The sequence below is a fragment of the Macadamia integrifolia genome, chromosome 14, assembly GCF_013358625.1.
Source record: "Macadamia integrifolia cultivar HAES 741 chromosome 14, SCU_Mint_v3, whole genome shotgun sequence".
In the NCBI taxonomy this organism is placed as follows: domain Eukaryota; kingdom Viridiplantae; phylum Streptophyta; class Magnoliopsida; order Proteales; family Proteaceae; genus Macadamia; species Macadamia integrifolia.
The window spans coordinates 27173756-27194409 of record NC_056570.1 but is presented as its reverse complement, the minus strand read 5'-3'; the positions used below and the strand labels follow the sequence as shown (position 1 = coordinate 27194409).

Below are 20654 nucleotides of genomic sequence, written 5' to 3'. Positions count from 1 at the left end.
ATCTTTATTTGTTGTTCATCCTTTGTCAAACACAGACACACATAAATATAGGACTGAGTGAGAACATACTAAAACCCTATCGGGCTTTATGAACCCTAGGATGGTGGGTGAACCATCCTCCTTGGGTGCAGAAATTTTTTTTTGTAAGATGTATCTACCATTTTCCTTATATGTTTCAAGGGTGGGTGTTCTCTGAGTTTCCAGGGTGTTTGTACACCCTCTCACAGAGAATAATTGAAACGAGAAGCAAAAGGTTAATTCTCTAAGCAAGTAGCATAGAGAAGTATTCTAATGAGGTGCGAGCGTGATTTTCCTATATAAGAGGGCAACGAAGTCATTTCATGTGAGGAGGAGAGAGATTGAGAAAGAAGATGCTAGCATACCTTCCCTTAGCAGCTCATAAAATCTTTTTCTATAATTAATTAAGATAAAAAAAACAAATAAATTCTCTATGTAGAGGCATATGAAACCTAGAGGTTCAGAGATACTTGTCCTATATTTCAATTGGGAAAAAGTGGTACACCCCTACACAAAGACCACTGTGCTCCTTAATTGATCCCCATGCTAGTGCAGTGTCCACACGACCAGGTAATGATTTTGTCATGTCCCACAGAATTAGAGGAGAGATCTACAGGTTGGCCACTAATACTTATCCGTAATGGAATATTAATGAGGACCCACATATTTAAATCAGAGACAGATCTTAGAAAGCAGAATCTAAGGGAGGGTTCCCTTGCGCTTGTTCTCTGCCCAAAGAGGTAGGTGTATGTGGGGTAGTTTAGTATATTAGAAGTTACATTGTGGGGCCAATGGTAATTACGGCAACAGGTGAATTACTTTATTACCCTTCCAGATGTTATGATTTTCTCAACTTCTATTGGGAATATTAGGTCACGGTAGGGCCACCAAATGATGGAAATGGGGCCCTGGTCTTGCCTAATGGTCTTTACGCGCTTTACCCGTGACTATTCAAACTGAGCCGTCCATGTGGAATATTAGATGGAAAGATCAAGATCTTGTGGCCCTCACCCATCCTTTATAGAACCAACGAACGGTCAAAAAAGAAGAAGATGGTTTTACTATTGGATGGTTAGTTTGGACTTTTGACTTTGACTTATGGCTGATCAAAGATTATGTCATTTTGACAGATTCCAAGCTTTGTTAGATTCATAGATGTTTGTTTTATTAGAAAAGGAAAATGTAAGAAAGTATAGGACTAGTAGGTACGAGGTTTCCTTGAGATTGAATTCCAAGAGATCCCTACAAGGACGCAACTTTCTTTGAAGTATTGAGTGAAATTCAAAAATCCCACCCCTAAGTTGCTGTTTGGATGAGTGGACTAGAAAGAAAGATTGTTTTGTACTTTACCATTTTTATCGCACCCCACCTTGAGATGTCGGCAGGGAACAGAAATGTTTTCTTGATTGCTATTTATGATTACATCCTACCATCTTAAGCTTATTGTCACCCTCCTTAAGAGTTCACTTTTTTCCAATCCTATATCCACTGGTCCTGAAGAGGAACTTCCCTAATAGGTGCATCTTTTGAGATGTGAATCAAGATCCGTGGTAATTTGTTATCAAAGTTGAGGACCCTATTATGAAAGTGTCGAGATTGAGTGGGGGAGATTGAATAGGGGAGAGCCATCATGGAATTAAAGAATTCCTCATCCCTCATCCCTCATCCCTCATCCTTTGTCTCACATCAACTACTCTTGGGGAAGGTCTTGGGCATACAAGTGGATAAGGGCATGCCCCCTAATAAATGCATATTTTTTGGGGTGTAGACCCATACACATGGCATTATACTCTTCCTAATAAGGTTTTAGTTATTGTATTGGTATTCTTATCACTCTTAGTCGATGCCGATAAGTATTATTTGACTAAGGATCTATATCGGTCTTCACCAATTCTAATTCAGATTGTCAGATTGAAATCGATGTTTTAATAACCCTTAAAAAGTTTTTTACCATAAAAAGATTAGATGAGCCGGATCAACCAGAATTGGGATTTGCATCGACCAATCTGATCTCGATTTGAACCCTTGATCATAGGCGTGCACCATTCTTTCATAACCTACCATTTTCCATTTTCTCTCCCCCTTTTGCTATACAATACTTGCAGGAAACCCATATGCCACCAACTCCATAAGATAATTGGAGAAGAAAACTTCATAAATCAAACAGATTATCTTATGGGACTTCCATTAGAGCTAACAGTTGTTTTATAGGCTCGATGTATGTAAAGTGTCACTTATATACTAGTCAAAACGAAACCATCTCACTTTGAATAGTACTTAAAATGACCTCAAATCAAGAAATCTAAAGCGGGTCAACCACCCAGGCACCTACTTCTTTATTTTAAAATCTCTCTCTCTCTCTCTCTCTCTCTCTCTCTCTCTCTCTCTCTCTCTCTCTCTCTCTCTCATATATATATCTGCCAGTCCTAAAGACCTGAAGAGACGGTTAGGTTTCTCTCTCATGTCTCACCCCATCTTCTTCTAGAGGGGGTGAGATATGAATGTTAGATATGGAGCTTATCTTTGTGGTCAGTGGTTGTTTCTTCAACACCACATTCTTGCATGATTATGCAGAGTCACGGACTTGGAAAATTTTGAGTGGTCCACTTATTGCTGCCATTCCCTTCTTTGTTTTAAAGAGAAGTTTTTCCCTAAATCAATTCTAATAATCCTTGATTAAGTGGGTGCTCACTTTTTTGTTGTTTCATTCATCCCTCGTCTTTTGGGCTTTGCTAAGGTCATGAAATCTGAATTATGCTTAGATGGGATAAAAATGTAAATTATCTCTTAACAGCATGATTAGCTAGTCAGTGGCTTTGAGAGTTGAGTTTTAGAAAGGTTATGATTTTCATTTTCCTATTATAGATAGAAATAGTTTCATGCAATTAGAATAGGAGGTGGGGACAATGATGTGATAGGGCTTCTTAGTGTTTATCCAAAAAAAAAAAAAAAGAGATAGGGTTTCTTGGTAAATCATGACTTCATATTCGATTCCACAGAATTGACCTATTTGAATTGGAATTGGCCAATCCCAATTCCAATTATGCCTGATTTCTGAACTTCTCTTTTTAATTGACTGTGAATGATCTTGGAATAGTATATTTGGTAATTTATTTACCCTTCTTTCAGAGAGTAAAATAGAAAAAGAAAAATCAATAAAAGTAAAATCTACTAATCTATTGAATAAAAACTCCCCCAAAAAATCACAAATATGTTGAAATCTTTGCCTCTTCTTTTCGATTCTTCCCTCTCTCTCTCTCTCTCTCTCTCTCTCTCTCAGGTCCTTACTAATTCTAGAGCAATTCTGACCAATTCAGATTAATTCAAATCAAAATATATGAAGGCCAATCTCGTGTCCAATTGTGAGTTTTTAAATTTTATGACAATTATATAATTATGATTGCATGCAACATAGAAGCTATATCAATGGAATATGATATAAATATGCTAGTAATGACATAAAATCAATAGATAATAAATAAAGTATAAAATAGAATATAAATACATTTAGTGAAAATAAAGGAATAGACATAAATCAATATAGACTCATGAAGTGTCAATAAGGCATATTGTCCTTAGACCCAAGAAAGAGCCTAGATGCCTAGGCGGTGCCTATGTGATGCCTTGAAAACTATCGTCTCGGCTTCTTTGTGAGAACTTTGTTATATTCTTCCACAAGATTGGTCCTATAAATGGGCTAAGGCTGAATTATCCTCTTGATGGCGATGATCTTGTTGCTACTTCCCAAAGCTACGCTGGGTAAACTTCTCCTCAACCACCTCTTTTAATGATCTCCAAGGAGGAAAACATTTTTTTCTTATCGAGGAAGGTTATGGTCTCAACATCCTTGATCAAGGGTCTAGAGATTATATAACTCGTCGTTCCACTACTTCTGATGTAAATCAACATCATCTTAAACAGGACACACACAATTCCCTGTGGCTTGTTCTCCCTAGATGGCAAAGTTGCCATTGGTAGTGGAGATAGTGGTGGAGGCCACATTAAGGGAAGCGAAGGGCAAATGTCTTGTTGGCATCTACAGAGGGTGTAGTGGCAACTTAGGTTGGGAGGGCCAAAGGGGGAAGGACACAATGGTTTGGTGGGGGAATGGACGAGGAGGAGGCAAGGGAGTGGAGGAGGAAGAACGGGAAGAAAACACTAAGCAAGCTAACATGAAAAGGAAACTAGGGGGTTGATGAGTTGTGTATTATTTTATGGGAGATGAACGTGTAGAAAAACTAGGAGAGATAGATTGAGGAATGACAAGGTTAGAGTTGAGTTGGGACTAGCCCCGATTCAGGACACGGTTCGAGAATGTCGCTTAAAGAGGAAGCCTTGGGATGGTCCAATATAGAGAAGTTATCACATCCAGTGGGAAGTATAAAAAAGAGCTAGGGGCAAGCCTAAAATGACTATTGATGAGTTAGTAAGGAAAGACATGCAAAAGCTAAGTCTCGACAATAGTTTTATATCAAATCGAGCTGTTTGAAGGACAAAGATTCATGTTTCTAATTGCATTTAGGTGGGATGGCCCAGTGGTCTTTCAACCTTGTTTCACTTCATCACTTTTTCTTGTCCCCATTTCCCTCTTCTTTCCTTTATGCTTTTTTGACAAATCCATATATAGCCAACCCCATTCAATTGAGAAAAGGCTAAGTTGTTATTATTGTTGTTTTTGTTGACTCCCTCAAAGGTAGCATGGCCCTTACCCCAGAGCAGAGCCAATGGGGGAGCACACAAGGAAGCATCAATAGGGCGGAATTTCTATTTCTCACGAGGGATAGTGCGGTCATTTCACCACCTCTATGTCTGGGCATAGGGGTCATGCAGCCTTTCAGGCTTTTTTTTTTCCTATTTTATTTTATTAATTGAAATTGTTCAATTTTGAGGGATTGGATCCAAAATCCAAATCATCAGGACCTAATTCCAATCTTGATTCTTGGTTTCAAACTAAAGAAAGTTTCAACTTTTTCTTATAAAACTATGGAAGAGGGTTCCCTAAGAAAGTCACATGGAGGACTGCACCAATGAGATTTGACTGGTTTCGTACATAGGAGGGCAACAAGGTCGTGTTCGAAGAGATAGAGGATGCTGACACGAATTAAATCTCAAAGTTTCTTTATTATGGTCCAGTTTTCTCCTATATGTTATGTTCTTACGTGTGTATGTGTTTGAAATTAAGAAGGATGGAGTAGGATTTCAACAAATCTATCACACTTTTGGATTTTACCATTGAAATTAGCTCCTTCTTGAGCCATAACTATACTTTGTAAAGTACAAAAAACTTCATAAAATATATTATTCTTGTAGAAAAATCTCCTCCACGATAATGACTTATTCTAATGAACAGAATCACAAAGAAACCTACTCCTAGCAAATGAAAAGCAGAAGAGGACCAAAACCAAGCCAACCATCAAACTAGGTAACCCTACTTTCGCCCATATCTCTTGATATGGAGTAAATTGATTCTCTAGAATGTGAATTGAAGAACTATGTACAATAACACTGGGAAAATTAGCTCCAACTCCACAGCACTTAGTATGGAATAACTGACCCCCAACTGGTCATTTGTTGCTATTTCCACCAAATCCCCTTTTGAACTCACAAAGTTGTCAACAAAAACTTCTTCTAATTAGCTTTCATCAACTTGTGCATTTGAGAAAAATGTCAAAATGTACAATTATTTTAGCTATTATAAGCTCTCACTATAATAACCTGTCAATATATAATGCATTAAAATAGAGAATACAATTGCCTGTACTCCAGTAGTGTTTCTCCATCTCACCCCTTGGTAAGAGCTAATAGGTTTTCTGATGGAAAGTTCTTAGGCCATCCTAGTTTCTGCCTATATCTCTACTTCTATGAACTCCAATTGTATGAGACTATGCAAGTTTGCTAATATGAAGTTCTAGGAGACTAATAATTCCAACTTTAACAAATATCCACTTGTTAAAACTCTAAATATATTTATCTTTCAAAAACATAAAGATACTACTGCCTAGGTGAAGATTATGGTGTTTATTTCAAGCATCTCCCTTAACCTAGTGAACACATCTGATTGACCATTGGTTGATTAAATATGCATCCACTAACTTCCAAGGAAAAAATATTTTGTTTCCTATAAATCCTTTTTTTTTTTTTCTCCCTTAAAATCATTAGTGAAGCCCCTAGTATGGTGTGTAGTAACTATATCTCATCAGGTACTTTTCTTTTCAATATTATTTTGAAATTCCAGTTAAAATGTTCAATTTTTGACCTTGGTTTTTCTATTGCTAGTCTTTTTCAAATGCATTTGATCTTGTGAATGATGTTTAGCATCTCTCTAAACTTGAGCATCCACCAGGGTTTTTCCTAGGGTCGGAGTGGAAGAAATAGTTTAGTTTAGCCAACTAGATGTTATGAAATTGATGTCTTTTATATGTGAAAAGAGATCAAATAGGAACTAACTTAGTGACTATTCTTGTTCTTTGCTTCTTGGAAATTCCAATTAAGCACACTAAATATAACATAAAAGATGTGGTTGAAACTCGATATGAAAATTAGGTAAATATATCACCATAGACACAATTTTCAATTTTCTAATAAATATCTTACCTTCAAAGCTTGCAATTTTATGTCATAATGTAATTCTTCTAGTACTATGTCACAATGTGGTATTTGGATGATACCTTCACACTGTTTGTCACTCAAAGAATCTATCAACAAAACAAGAGGAAGAGCTTTGCCTGATTGTTTGATGAGTTTTTTCAATACATAATACTGCCATCATCCCACCTTTGGCTTCTATAATATAATTAGAGTTTGTTAATTTTTCTAGTTAGTTTTCATCCTTTACTCCATGATTTTTTGAAGATATTATTACCTCTTTAAATTAAGTGGATGAATTATATGATACCCTTTTTTTTTTTCTAAACAGAATTATATAACACCCATTATAGATTTTTCTTTTTTTGGTATGGATCATAAAGCATTTCTCTTCCTGTTTGCTGAGTATATATAGTGTTGCATGGATTGATCATCATAAATTTGTCTTCAAGTTTCATAATTTCTTTTCATGTTTGGAAAGAATTTTCCTCCCATTTTTAGATTCTACTTACTTCACATGTGTCTTGGACAGACTATGGTTCACCACCCTCGAATAAGGGTTGAAGTATATGGATACCCAATTTTACCATGCCATATATCAGATAATATTATCATCTATATTAAGAGGAATAGCTTTAAGAGTAAACTACTTAAAGACTATATCACTTCATCCTTAGAATTGGTCCAAGCATTAAATTCTTCATGACTTGAATACATGAAATGTTCTATTACTGCTAGCTAGAACTGCCTCAAAAGCAAACTTCAATGCCACCTTTCTTTTTTATATAACTTCATATAAATACTATGCTATTCATTTTCGCTTTCTTGTAGGAGGAATAGCTTAGACTAGAAGATGTAAAAATATCCCACACCAAATGTGCTCAGTAGCTTCAGTATGCACTTATGACTTAGAAGATACTCAGAAGTCTTCAAATATATATATTTTTTTCTATACTATTTTCTTTGGATTCAAATTCTTTTGTGCTGGTTTCCTGGGCTGATGAAACTTTGTTCTCTATAAACAGCACTCAAATAACAAATTCTATGTGTTAATCATAATATCTGTGGAATAAGAAATAATTTTCATACCAAATTATTTGTGTTCAGCTATTTCTTATTACATGATGGCATATTTTAGCTTAAACATTTTAAGTTCATTATCAGGATAGAATCATGCATGTGTTTTGGGTAGTTTGGAGAGCTGAGAAAATGCATTTAGAAGATCATGAGTAAAAATGATAGAGGAAAAAAGGCCAAAAAAATAACAAGAACTTGGTTTTTTTCGATTCGGAATATGTTAAATTTTATTAAGCTTTTGTTTGTTATAAGATTATTAGATCCTAACTTGGAATGTGATCTTGATGAGATGATAAAATGATTATTTATATGAAAAATAATTTTTAGACCAAGTAAGATGCATCACCCAAATTGGAGCTTGATACTGTAATATCTTGCTCAATGGTGATGAACAACCAGCTAGATGAGCCTCATCAAAAACCCTATATATATTATCTCTTCTTAAGTTCATTGTGCTTCTTCAAATGATAAAGAACAACAGAAACTTTGCAGAAACACAAATTTTATGGATATCTGCTATTTAAGTAATCTTTCAATCTGCATAGTTTGTAGACATAACAACATCCACTAATATTACAATACCAGTGATAATAATAAGAACAAGAAACAAAACCAAGAAAAAGGAAAAAAATAGAAGAGGCATATCAAAAAGGTCTGCCCATTACATCACAACAAACAATGACTCAAAAGACACTATTTTTACTTTCAACCATCTTATCTACTTTCACAACAGGTTTTGCAGCAGAACCCAATTCAGAAACGCTTATTGATGTGATCCAAAAGCCGCTTGTGTTCATCTTCATTATTGAAAGCATTAGTTGCTGAAGATGTAAGTGCAGCCTCCCAGACTAAAGGATCTATTGGTGCAATCCCCACAGACTGTGTTAATGGTTGCTGCTGATGCTGCTGAAGCTGTTGTTGTTGGCTAACAAATAACTCTTCATTGAGAATAGAATTGAAGAAGGAAGAGAAGACGTCGTCGGTACAGTATTCCATTCCGCCGTCGTCGTCGTTACTGTTTCCATGGCTTCCTATCATCAATCCATCTGAGTTCTGCCAATTATTCTCATCTCTGCCGCCATCTACATAACCAGCAAATTCAAGATTAGGGTTTGAAACTTTTGGTGCAGGAGGTTGAAGTTGAGGTGGAGGTGGACGAGGAGCTTCCAGTGGCTGTTCTTGCTGATGTGGTGGTGATGAATTAGGTTTAGGGTTTAATGGCTTATGTGTTCTTGGATCTATTCCTTGGCTAATCAACTTTTTGCTGAGATGGGTATTCCAGTAGTTCTTGATTTCGTTATCTGTACGTCCAGGGATTCTTCCAGCAATCAAAGACCACCTGCATGAACACATCAAATTAGATGGAAAGAGTTGAAGTGAACTGAACTGGGTATTCCAGTTAGGGTTTTTTTGTTTTAGTTACCGGTTGCCGAGAAGACGATGAAGACGAAGGATGAGATCTTCTTCATCAGGAGCGATCTGGCCACGCTTCACGGAAGGTCTAAGGTAGTTCATCCAGCGAAGACGACAGCTTTTACCGCAACGGAGTAGACCCGCTCGCTTCGGTAGCGTCCGCCACCGTCCTTCTCCTTCTCTTTTGATGTAATCGGCGAGAAGCTCATCTTCTTCAGGTGTCCATGGACCTCTTTTCAGCCCTATTTTGCTACAGCACGGTGTCTTAGTCGTCGACGATGAAGACCCAACTGCCATCGTCGCCCCCACCGCCGCTGCCGCCGATGAAGATCCCGGTGCCGGCTTTCTCATTTCTTTCTTTCTTGAAAGGGTTTCGTTTCTGTGTGGTTTATCGTCGGTGGACGGTAATGGGTATTATACTTTAGGTACGTGAGGGAGGGAATGGGAAGTGGGAAGAGAAGGAGAGAAGTAAAGAAAGTAGAGAAATAGAGAGAGAGAGAGAGAGAGAGAGAGAGAGAGAGAGAGAAAAAAAAATGGGTAGAGGAGGGGACCACCACACAGTGGAGTGTGATGAGAGTGGGACCCACTTGCCTTATGGATTCATTTATTTATTCAATTTAATTTTTTCTATATCTGTACAACAGAAAGTTAGGGATAAACAGGTTCGAATCTATAAGCTCTCTTTGTCTGTTTAAATAAATGATCCAGTACATTTTGATGTCCATTTCTATGTACCCAATTACGACGGGTCTACCAAATCGACGGTTCTGATTGGCACATCACTTAGGTTGTTAGACATGGCAGATTGGGTTTAACTTATTTGGTTGAGGGTGTGGTACAAGATTCTAAAGCTTTGGAACCGTCATGGGATCGGTCAAGATCGATATTATTTTATATTGATCCAGATCGAACTACAGCGAAGAAATGATGTGGATTGAGATCGAAAAAGTCAAGATCAGAGATCAGGATCAGTTAAGGCTAATACCATTTTCGATTTTACCTTAAACCATGGTGTGGTTGTGGTAGGAAGAAATCAAAATCGAATCGTTTTCAATTTATGAAACTAAAAGGCCCTCTTTGATATGATTTTTATTTATATTTATTAATTATTTTTTATAAATTATTTGTGACAATAAATTATGGACCACAACTAGTATTCATTTGGTTATTATTTATAAAATAGGTTTTAGTTTTCATCTTCAACTTTGAGCTTTGAGCTTTGAACGAGAGAGATGATAGATTTGGGGTTTTTTATTGAAAAAGTTCAAAATATACTGAAGTTATCTATTTACCATTGATTTTGAGTAGTTTAATACAAGTGCTCATTTAAAAATCAAGATAAATGATTTGTTGCCACAAATCACAAATAGCTTGAGAGTAATCTATGATTTGTGATTTATTCTAATTTATAATAAGGGAAAATGTCTTAAAAGCTAGCAGGACACCCTAGAATCAGGTGTGCTAGCAAATGTAGACCATTGGATTAGATAGACTACATCAATACCGTTGGATACCTATTGTTTTAGGTAACTTAATTAGCCCCGGCGTTGTACGGTCATTCTTCTTCTCCCTCATTTGCTCCAGTGATTTCCCATCCTTAAAGCCGCTGCCGTTGCAATAGCTGAGGTAGAAGAAAGCTCAGAGGGAGAGAAAGAGAGGAACAACAAAAATCAGAAGAAAAAAAGAAGAAGAGAACTGAGCTCAACCTGGACAGTGGCAGCGGAAAATTTCTGACTTGTTCGATGCTCTTTCTCTCTCTCTTTCACTTCTCTCACCAAAGGGCCAAAGGAACGGAGATTACAGTGATGGTAGAATGGTAGATGGAGAGGAATAGCAAAAATCAGAATAAATAAATAAATAAATAACTGAGATGACGTTGTTGCCGCCGCCGCCGTCCCTGTTGCTCTCCAGGAAAAAGAAAGCTCGGGGGAGAGGGAGAGAGAGAGAGAGTGAGAGAGAGAGAGAGAGAGAGAGAATAACAGCAAAAACCAAAAAAAAAAAAGAGAGTGCAGCTATTGCCATTAGCCACTGCCGCTGCCGTTGTCTAGGAAGAAGAAAGCTCGGGGGGAGAGAGAGTAACAGTGAAAACTAGGAAAAAAAAAAAGAGTGCAGCTGCTGTCGTTGGCCACAGCTGCTACCATTGCAACCGCAACCGTCGCAACTGCTGCCGTTGCAGTAGTCGCTATCCAAGAAGAAGAAAGCTTGGGGGGAGAAAGAGTAAAAGAAAAAAACAAAAAAGAGAGGAGTGCAGCTGCTGCTGCTGAAGCCGTTGTCGCTATCCAGGAAGAAGAAAGCTCGGGGGGAAAGAGTAACAGCAAAAACCAAGAAAGAAAAAAAAAAAAAGAGAGAGAGAGAGAGCTGCCAGCCGCTACCTAGGAAGAAAGAAAGCTCTGAAAAAAGAATGTTTGAGAGAGAAAGAGAGAGAGACATTCGTGCTGGAGAGAGAGAGAGAAGAATAACTAAAAAAAAAAAAAAGAACTGAGAGCACCGGTCGGGCAGCATTCCGACGTGGTTATTGAGGGTGATAAGGTGTGATAGGGGTGGATTGAGACTTTGGACCTTTCCTCTTAATCTAACGGTTCTCTTAAGTCCTACGGTTAAAATATCGCTAGCACACCTGATACCAAGGTGTCCTGCTAGCTTTTTTATACGTCTCCCTTATAATAAGTAGAAATAAGTGTTATAAATTATATTGAATACTTGTAAAAATAAAAATAAATCAAATAAATAAAAATAGAAATCAAACCAAAGAGAGAGAAAATGAGTGACATAAGTTAAGCATCCCACAAATGTGCAAAGTCTTTCTAAAAGGAAAAAAAAAAAATTGATAGTTTGTTAGTTGGAGATAATGATGGACCATCATTCATTTGATTAGAATCAATCGGCCAAAATTTCTTTTTGAGCTAATGGCTCAACAAAGGGGGGCTGGGATGCAAGAGGCAGTGGGATTATTTTCAAATACTAGAGAGAGAATGACACAAGCCAAACAACCCAACAACGTGCTCATCTTTTTCCACAAAAAAAAAAAAAAGTACAACTGATAGTTTGTTAGTTAGAGGTAATGATGAAATGGGACTCATTTGATTGGAATCAATTGGTCAAACTTGGGGATTTGAGATACAAAGGGCATTGAAGTCATTTCAAAATAAAAGAGAATGTCAAGTTAAGCACCCAGTTGATAGTATGTTAGTTGGAGTTAATGATGGAATATGACTCATTTGATTAGAATCATTCAATCAAATTTTTGAGTTACCGACTGAACCAATGAGGGTTTGAGATGCAAGGGGCATTGGTTTTATTTCCAAAGATGAGAGGGAGATAGAGTGACACAAGCCCGGCCAACCGCAGCACCGTGCCGTCTTTTCCCGGAAATAAAAAGAAGACAGTTGACAGTTTGTTAGTTGGAAGTTATGATGGAATGGGACTCATCTGATTAGAATCAAATGGTCAATCCCTATAGTCAAGCGCTTTCCTTTCAACCACACGACGAACGAACATATTTGATCAAATTTGTTCCCTTGTTTGACATCCTACAATTAAGGCCTCCTCGTCTTCTCTCTCTTCCAACACAACCGATACACACGTCTCCTTCTTTCCTCGTATCAAAGTTTAGATTTGCAGAAACCCCTCTCTCTCTCTCTCTCTCTCTCTCTCTCTCTTCCCATTTCTCCCGCACGCCCCCGGCGGGGGTCCGTGTGGGGTACACGGTAAGGTGTGAAGATGGCAGACAGGAGATTGATGGTGATGAACTGGGATGGTTTGGGAGACGATGACGATCAATTCTTCGAGTCTAACGATCGAATGTCCTCTTTCATGGCCATGGACATGGCTTTCTCTGTTTCCGATGACGATGATGAAGTCTACGATGACAGTCGTATTTCCTTTGCATCCTGTTTCTCAACTCCACCGGAGGAATTCCGCGGCTTCATCACCCCAGCGGCGCCACCGACCTCAACAACAACAACAACAACAACAACAACAACAACATCAGTCGTTACAATATTGGATGACTACAATGTTTGGATGGCCGAACCAGGATCCATAGAGGAGCGGCGGAAGCGGCTTCTTAAAGGAATGGGATTGGCCGGCGCCGCTTCTATAAAAACCGTCTCATCTCTTCGTGCCCGCACAATCAAAATCTCCCCAAAAAAGGAAGAACAAGAACTAATAAAGCATTTGAAGCAATCAGAAGATTCAGAACATCCACTACCCTCTCCTCCAACGGATTCCACTTTGTATGTTCGATCAATATCAGATGGATCCTTGGAATCTTCCTTCTTGATTGCCCAACGAAGAATTGAGGATCTTCTCGGCGTTTCATTGAAGCGTAATCTTCTCCGTACAGCTACGGGGTTTGATAAGAACCCTAATTCTGTTAACCTCTCTGTGAATTCCTCTGTTTCATCTCTGCTACTAAATGGGAAAAATGGTGGGGGTGGGTTTGTTCTGATAAAGAATCTGGACACTGGTAAGGAATTCATGGTCAACGAATTCGACGAAGATGGAATGTGGAACAGAGTCAGTGATCTTCAAACAGGGAAGCAATTAACCCGAGAGGAATTCGAGCAGAGCTTAGGGTATTCCCCAATTGTGAAGGACTTGATGAATCAAGATAATGTTTCGAATGATATCAGGATCGCAATAAGGAAGGTTGCCATGAATCTAAACCTGAATCCCATTATTGGAAAGAGCTTGAAGTATAGCAAGAGAAGAGGAGCGGCATGGTTGAAGAACATAAAGGGTGTAGCCAATTCGGTGACCGGATTGATAGGAGATAAGGAGAATTCGAATAAGGATGGTTCTCCATTAATGGAGCAACGATCACAATCACAGTGGACCAAAGTTCATCAACATGGGAAATCATATAAGGAGCTCACGGGATTATATATGTCCCAAGAAATCCAAGCTCATCAGGGTTCGATTTGGACGATTAGGTTCAGTTTTGATGCCCATTACCTTGCGAGCGCGGGAGAAGATCGTGTGATTCATGTGTGGGAAGTAATTGACTGTGATGTGATGCCGTCGGGGTTAAAGTCGCCGGAGGAAGGGAATTTGAATTCCAGTTCCGGTTCCGGTTCCGGTTCCGGTACGGGTACGATTGGGGCAAACCAGCAAGATCGAGCATTGCCACTTGGGGATCAAGGTCAAGTGATGCCATCGGAGAAGAAGAGGAAAGGGAAGAAGGGTTGGATCCCAGACTATGTGATGATGCCGGAGAGTGTCTTTTCCATCTCGGAGAAACCCATTTGCTCTTTCGAAGGTCATCTGGATGATGTCTTGGACCTCTCTTGGTCCAGATCTCAGGTTAGCGTCCCCACTCTCTGTTTGCTCATGGACTTTTATAGTTTCCGGTACCAATACCAATACCAATACCAATACCGTATTAATATGTATTGGTATCGACATACTATCAAAACAATATTTTTCATTAGCCTCTGTTTGTGTTTGGTAGTTATCCAGAAAAACGTTTCTGACATTTTTTCGTTCAATGGGAACCAAAAAACGAAATAAAGCGTTTGATGTCAACTTGGTGTTTTTTTATTAAAAAAAAAAAAAAAAAAAAAAAAAACGTTAGAAACACAAAATGATGAAACAAAAACTTTGTTAAAAAAAATGAACAACTAGGGTAATTGAAACAGGTTCTCCAAGCATCATTTTTTTTTTTAAACGGCATTTTAATACATGAACTGAATATTTTGTTTTTGACACGAAACATTGTTTCTGAAACTGAATGACTACCAAACACTGTCTAAAAAAATTGCATTTGTATCGCATGGGCCAATCCTTACCCTCTGCTTAGAAGTTGTTTCCAAATTTTGAACTTGTGACTAACTTGTTGCAATAGTGCAACTTAACCTTTGTGCCACAGGCTCACCCACTACAATAGAATCAACCGTAGTGATCGAAATACTATAGACATGTATGGACATAAAGGAAAATGCATCAAGTACAGGGACTACTTGTGCTATCTGTTATGGGGCTCCTTCGTCCCCTTTCCAAAAAAAAAAAAACCCTAGGATATATAGTACACAAAAAGGGTATTGTTTCAATTTCAACCCGTGAATATGTAAGAAGATGGTCTAGATTAACCACGTGTCAGATTCATGTAGAAGTATATCGTCTTATAAGTTTATGTTATGTAAAATTTTGACACAATATATTGGGTGATTTTGTTGACTAATGAAATGAACAAGTTCTATGGTTGTGCAGCAATTACTTTCTTCTTCAATGGACAAAACTGTTAGGCTATGGGACATGGAAAGCAAGACTTGTTTGAAGCTGTTTGCCCACAATGACTACGGTGAGATACGTATTCATAATTCATCTTAATTTGAACGTAATTATACGGTATTGATTTTATCTGATTTCAATTTATCTCCCTTTTTCTTTCTTTTTTTTAACAAAAAAAATTATTTCTTTGGCAGTTACTTGTATACATTTTAACCCAGTAGATGATAGATGCTTCATCAGTGGTTCATTGGATGGGAAGGTCAGATTGTGGAGTATCCCAGACCGGCAAGTTGTGGACTGGACTGATCTTCATGAAATGGTCACTGCTACTTGCTACACTCCTGATGGACAGGTCAACATATATTGATTTTAGACTCTTTAACTCTTTTTTTTTTTTAATTAAATGCTAAGGCTTATATGGAAGTGCTTAAAACTTAATTCAATTAGGATTAGATTTTGGATGAATGTTAATGGTTCTCCAAAACTTGGTCAAATTTTCAAAAAATTGTTATTTGACTTTGTCAGTGGAAACTACTCATTTCGTATGGGTAGGTTTCCTACTAAGGTAGTGTAAGAAGGAATCTGCACACTACATTAATAAGGGGTTGGAAAAAGGTATTGTCTATATGAGGTCTACAAGAGATTTACATGATTAGGATAGGAGAGAGAGTGTAAATGTAGACCCCACTGCTTATTACGTGATAAGAGTATAAAATAATTTGTATAAGGGTGGTGTATCAATTTTTTGTTCTCCCCATGTGATAAATGAAGTGATTGACTTGGATATTTTTTCACTTAACCAAAGTGCTTACTGAGTTAAGTGAACACATTGTATGTTATGAACATTTGATTCATATACAAGTCGATCGGGCTCCTCTCCACAAAGCCCGGGGAATAGGGAGCCCTCCCATAGTTGGGAGGACCCAGGCATGCGTCTCTAGGAATTATGGAGAGGAATATTCCTATCTTATATGTATGGAGCTCATTTTTTGTGATTTTTTTTTTTTTCTTAATTGAAGGGTGCATTGGTTGGTTCACATAAAGGGCGTTGCCATTCGTACGACACAACTGGTATGTGCCATTTTGCTAATTTCCTTTCATATTTTAAATAACTTGTACCATTTGTTTATAAATTATCTTTTGAAAGCCCTTGACATATATCTATGTCAATTTATTATGCTTATTCAGAATGCAAACTAAATCAGAAAGGTCAAATAGATATTCATACCAAAAAGAAGCCTCAAGGGAAAAAGATTACTGGTTTTGAGGTAACTTCTTCTATTTATCCTCTTAAAAATTTAGGAAAAAACATTTCTTTACATTTGTAGTTTTTGGACTTTAATAAATAATTTTAACATGCTGATCTTTGTATTAAATGTTCATTTAAACACAGTTTGCTCCAAGTAATCCATCTGAGGTGCTAATATCCTCTGCCGATTCACGGATCCGGATATTTGATGGTTCTGATATCATTCACAAATTTAGAGGTAACATTTTCATCAATCTTAATGGATAATCTAATTTACTTTAAACTTGTGTGGATCTCATCTCTAGTTCTCAACATTACAAGCTTGAATGATTAGGATGTTTATATAACTTTGTATTCATTTATGTGTCTATACATCGTTAGATTCCCCCCTCACCCTGCAGTAGCAGGAGCCTCATGCATTGGATTATTTTTTTTTTTATATATTCTTATAAATCAATGGTGTACTAATTGCTAGCAGGTTTCCGCAATACAAGTAGTCAAATATCAGCATCATTTACCGTGGATGGAAAATATGTTGTAAGCGCAAGTGAAGATTCTCAAATATATGTATGGAAGCGCGATGAGATAAAAAATGTAGGTAGTGGAAAAGGCAAAGGTATGATTACTACTAGGTCTTATGAGCAATTCAATTGCAAAGATGTTTCAGTTGCAATTCCATGGCCTGGTTGTACCAAGTATGAACCACCAACATTGCCATTGCAATCGAAGAGACGGTCGAAGTGTTCATTTTTACCGCCACTTCCACCTACTGGAGCTTCAAATTCAAACCTTGAAGATGCATTCATGAGCAACAGCAATAGAAAAAATCTCCCCCCTCTTCCAAGGAAGAATAGTATATTGGAGAGACAGTCATCATGCCCAGATGAGGGTCTCACCACTAGATCACATTCTAGATCAGATCCAAGCATCAGTGAGAGTGCTTCATTCACTTCTTCTAGTTCTTTGAGAATAAGAGATCCACATTCTATTTCTGCTATAGGAAATTCTTCATGTTGGTCATCCTTTGATGGTGGCAATAGCAATGGGCAAAATTGCATACAAGCAACAGCATGGGGTCTTGTGGTTGTAGCAGCAGGGTTGGGTGGAGAACTCAAAATATATCAAAACTTTGGGTTGCCAGTTCGGCTAAGTCGCCAACCCAATCTCTTTAGAGAGCACACATAACATCTTTAGTAAAGAGGAGTTCTTACTCTCTCTCTTTCTTTGGGTGAGGTGGTGTGGGAGGAGGGGAGGGAGAAACTACCATCTTGAAACATATATGATACAGTTTTTTACTAGCAAAATTTAAGAATAATTTGAAATGGAGAGTTTAGAGCATTTTTTTTTCTCTCTCTATAATTGATTGAAGTATATCAGAGCTGTCGCTGATTCCCACTATCCGGCAAATTAGGGAGAGTAATTTCTTCAGCAATAGAATGAATCACACTTCTACCACTAAAATGTATATACCCGCTAAGTGTGCAACGTGATTATTGTACATGAATTGATCATTTGTCAAACAAGAGAATTGGACATCATAAAAATAGAATCTGAACAGGATCATGAAAAGAAAACAATTAATGAACTTTCTTGTTTGGCTGGTACATCTATTACTTTCGCGCTTGAACTTAATTGGCATGTTCCACAACACCTTATAGGTTCTCACATGGTAACCTCATAGAATTTCAACATATTTCACAACTAAGGCTTGAAAATTGGTTAAGTTTGGTAGATATGTCCCATGATGGGTTGATGCTTAAACTTTAATAGACATTTTTTTGCATTTGGCTCTATAGATGTTTAGACAAATCAAACTTCACCACATTTCATAGTAATGTTTGAAATTAGTGAATGATTACCAAAATACAATTGTGAAGAATAAAATGCATGGCATCCATGAGTTCTTCCCGTTTCTCTGAATAAATTTATTTTCACAAAAAATAAAATAAAATGCATGGTAGGCCATAGGGATTATTAATATTAATATTGATATTATTATTATTATTATTATTATTATTATTATTATTATTATTATTATTATTATTATTATTAATTATCTTTTTCCATGGATGGAAAACTTTTGAGTTGTTGCGACATATATTGGAATACAAGACCTATATACTCAATGAATGGGTATAAAATAAGTTATAGGTTTGGAAGTTGTGAAACAATGTGAAATGTTAACTTCACATTGTTAACCAGTTTTTTCATTTTTTCTTACGGTTCTATTAAGCTAAGTATTCTTCTTTAAAAGAGGTGCTTGTAATTTTAACATTTAACTAATGTTTTCAATGCTCAAACCTTAGATATAACTCTATTGACTATCCATTGAGTTTATAAAACCAAATCAACAAGGTATTTAAGTCTAATGGATCAATTGTAATATAAAAGTTTTTCTAGTCCCAAGTTCCAACCAAGCTTAAGGTCCTTGACTCATTTTTTTGCCTTTAAAACTAAGTTCATTCAATGGTTGATTCCCACCAATCACCTTTTGGGTGCTCATTAAAACAAGAAATCTTGAGTTTAGGTGTTGAAATATTGGGAGTAAATGAGTAACGGAGAATAATTCTCAAATCATTTTCCCCCTCCCTTAAAAGAGACAATTTCTCAAGGTTTTTGGTTGAACTGCTGAAGTCCCTTTTGGTCTCACTAAATTGTCTATCCATGACTTCACATGTAGAGACAAGTATGCCGAAACTACACAAGAAAAAGAGTGTTGGGAGGCATACAAATATAATCCCCCATGGATTTGCCCTAGTATTTCATACCTTAATTATACTCGCGGAGGCACCTCAACTTTGATACCTTGGAGACTTTAGGTTGGACCCTCTTAATATTAAATTCAAAGAGGTACTCGCAATTGTGATTAAAACACTACCACATAACTGGGATAATCCATGTATACTAAACCAAGCATGAAGTTACTAAAAAGGATGCAGAATAAAAGAGAGTCCCTCTTGCCATTAGTGTCCTTGGTAAAGTAGATGCCTCTCAACAGTGGGCATTAGCAACTCGCTCAATCTCGTCCTTCTTCTTGATGGCATAACTATCAAAGAAAATCGAATTGATTTGTTCTTAACAATAAAATTCCAGGTATTGATGAATTAATTGAATATTCAGCTCTTCAAAACTAATAGAGTATTTGTTTCAAAACAAAATAAGTAATTTGACTGAGTTTCTCTTCACCTATAACAAAGAGATTCTCCTGTTTTATTATGATTTGATAGATCGAATTTTGAAGGTTGTGTCTGACTTCTCACAGTAGTAGGAGATTTATGACCCTTGAGGCCTTGATTCACTTAATCGTGGGTAAAGAGAAAAATTCCTTTTATCTCAAAAGTTATAGAGCTAGAATTTAAGGATATACTCACATAATTCTAATGGTTTGCAATTTTAAATATGGTATTTTTACTTGAAAACGCATCAATTAGAGGATATTAACAATAAAATGAAATATCCTTAGTCAAATCAAGTGATCAAATTCAACTAATTAAGAGGAATTTTTTTTTCTAATTCTAAATAAAATCATACAAAAAAGCTACACAAAGTAGTAATGTTTATAAATCATATCAACATTGTAAATCAAACGTCTCCTAGTCATTGCTTTATTTGGCCATACTGGTAGTCACAAGGACAAAAATTGTTGTTAGTTTTTAAACAAAAAGTTGGGGAAGTAAAAAAATACTCCATTTCCGAATGGAGTGGTATTGTTATCCAATGCAAAAAGTGATTCTAAGAGGCTCTCTCTCTTCACTACGGGTGGAAAGAAACTACAATAACAGCAAAATTAGTCATAGCACAAATTAATGGGGTTGTTTACATGGACCTAAGCATAAGCAAAAGCAAAAGGGAAAAAAATTAATTTAAAAGAGAAGAGCCCAGTATCAAAAGTTGGGAAAAACAAATCTATTGAATATATGGATCCTTACCCTTGAATTGGCTCCATAAGAGGTTATACTTAAGACAAGTCCTAGACTATGCATGTCATCCTTCACACTTTAAACTCATTCAATTAAGATCACATCACTCGTTGGTACTGAGGCACCTTCAGTTTTTTTTTTTTTTCTTTGTTTTTTTTAAA

At 36.9% G+C, this 20654-nt stretch overlaps 2 protein-coding genes across 2 annotated transcripts; one reads left to right on the top strand and one right to left on the bottom strand.

Annotated features, from left to right (window-relative positions):
• Positions 1–8171: 8171 nt before the first annotated feature.
• Positions 8172–9564, bottom strand: LOC122061563 (transcription repressor MYB5-like). Its single transcript, XM_042624885.1, has 2 exons — positions 9104–9564; positions 8172–9019 (listed from the first exon to the last, which is right to left on the bottom strand). Exons 1-2 carry the CDS (start codon positions 9442–9444, stop codon positions 8434–8436), a joined length of 927 nt encoding a protein of 308 aa, XP_042480819.1. The 5' UTR covers positions 9445–9564; the 3' UTR covers positions 8172–8433.
• A 2003-nt stretch (positions 9565–11567) lies between these two features.
• LOC122061457 lies at positions 11568–18158 on the top strand. Its single transcript, XM_042624719.1, has 7 exons — positions 11568–14397; positions 15304–15394; positions 15519–15676; positions 16344–16395; positions 16513–16592; positions 16718–16811; positions 17052–18158. Exons 1-7 carry the CDS (start codon positions 12814–12816, stop codon positions 17756–17758), a joined length of 2766 nt encoding a protein of 921 aa, XP_042480653.1. The 5' UTR covers positions 11568–12813; the 3' UTR covers positions 17759–18158.
• The last annotated feature ends 2496 nt before the right edge of the window (positions 18159–20654 follow it).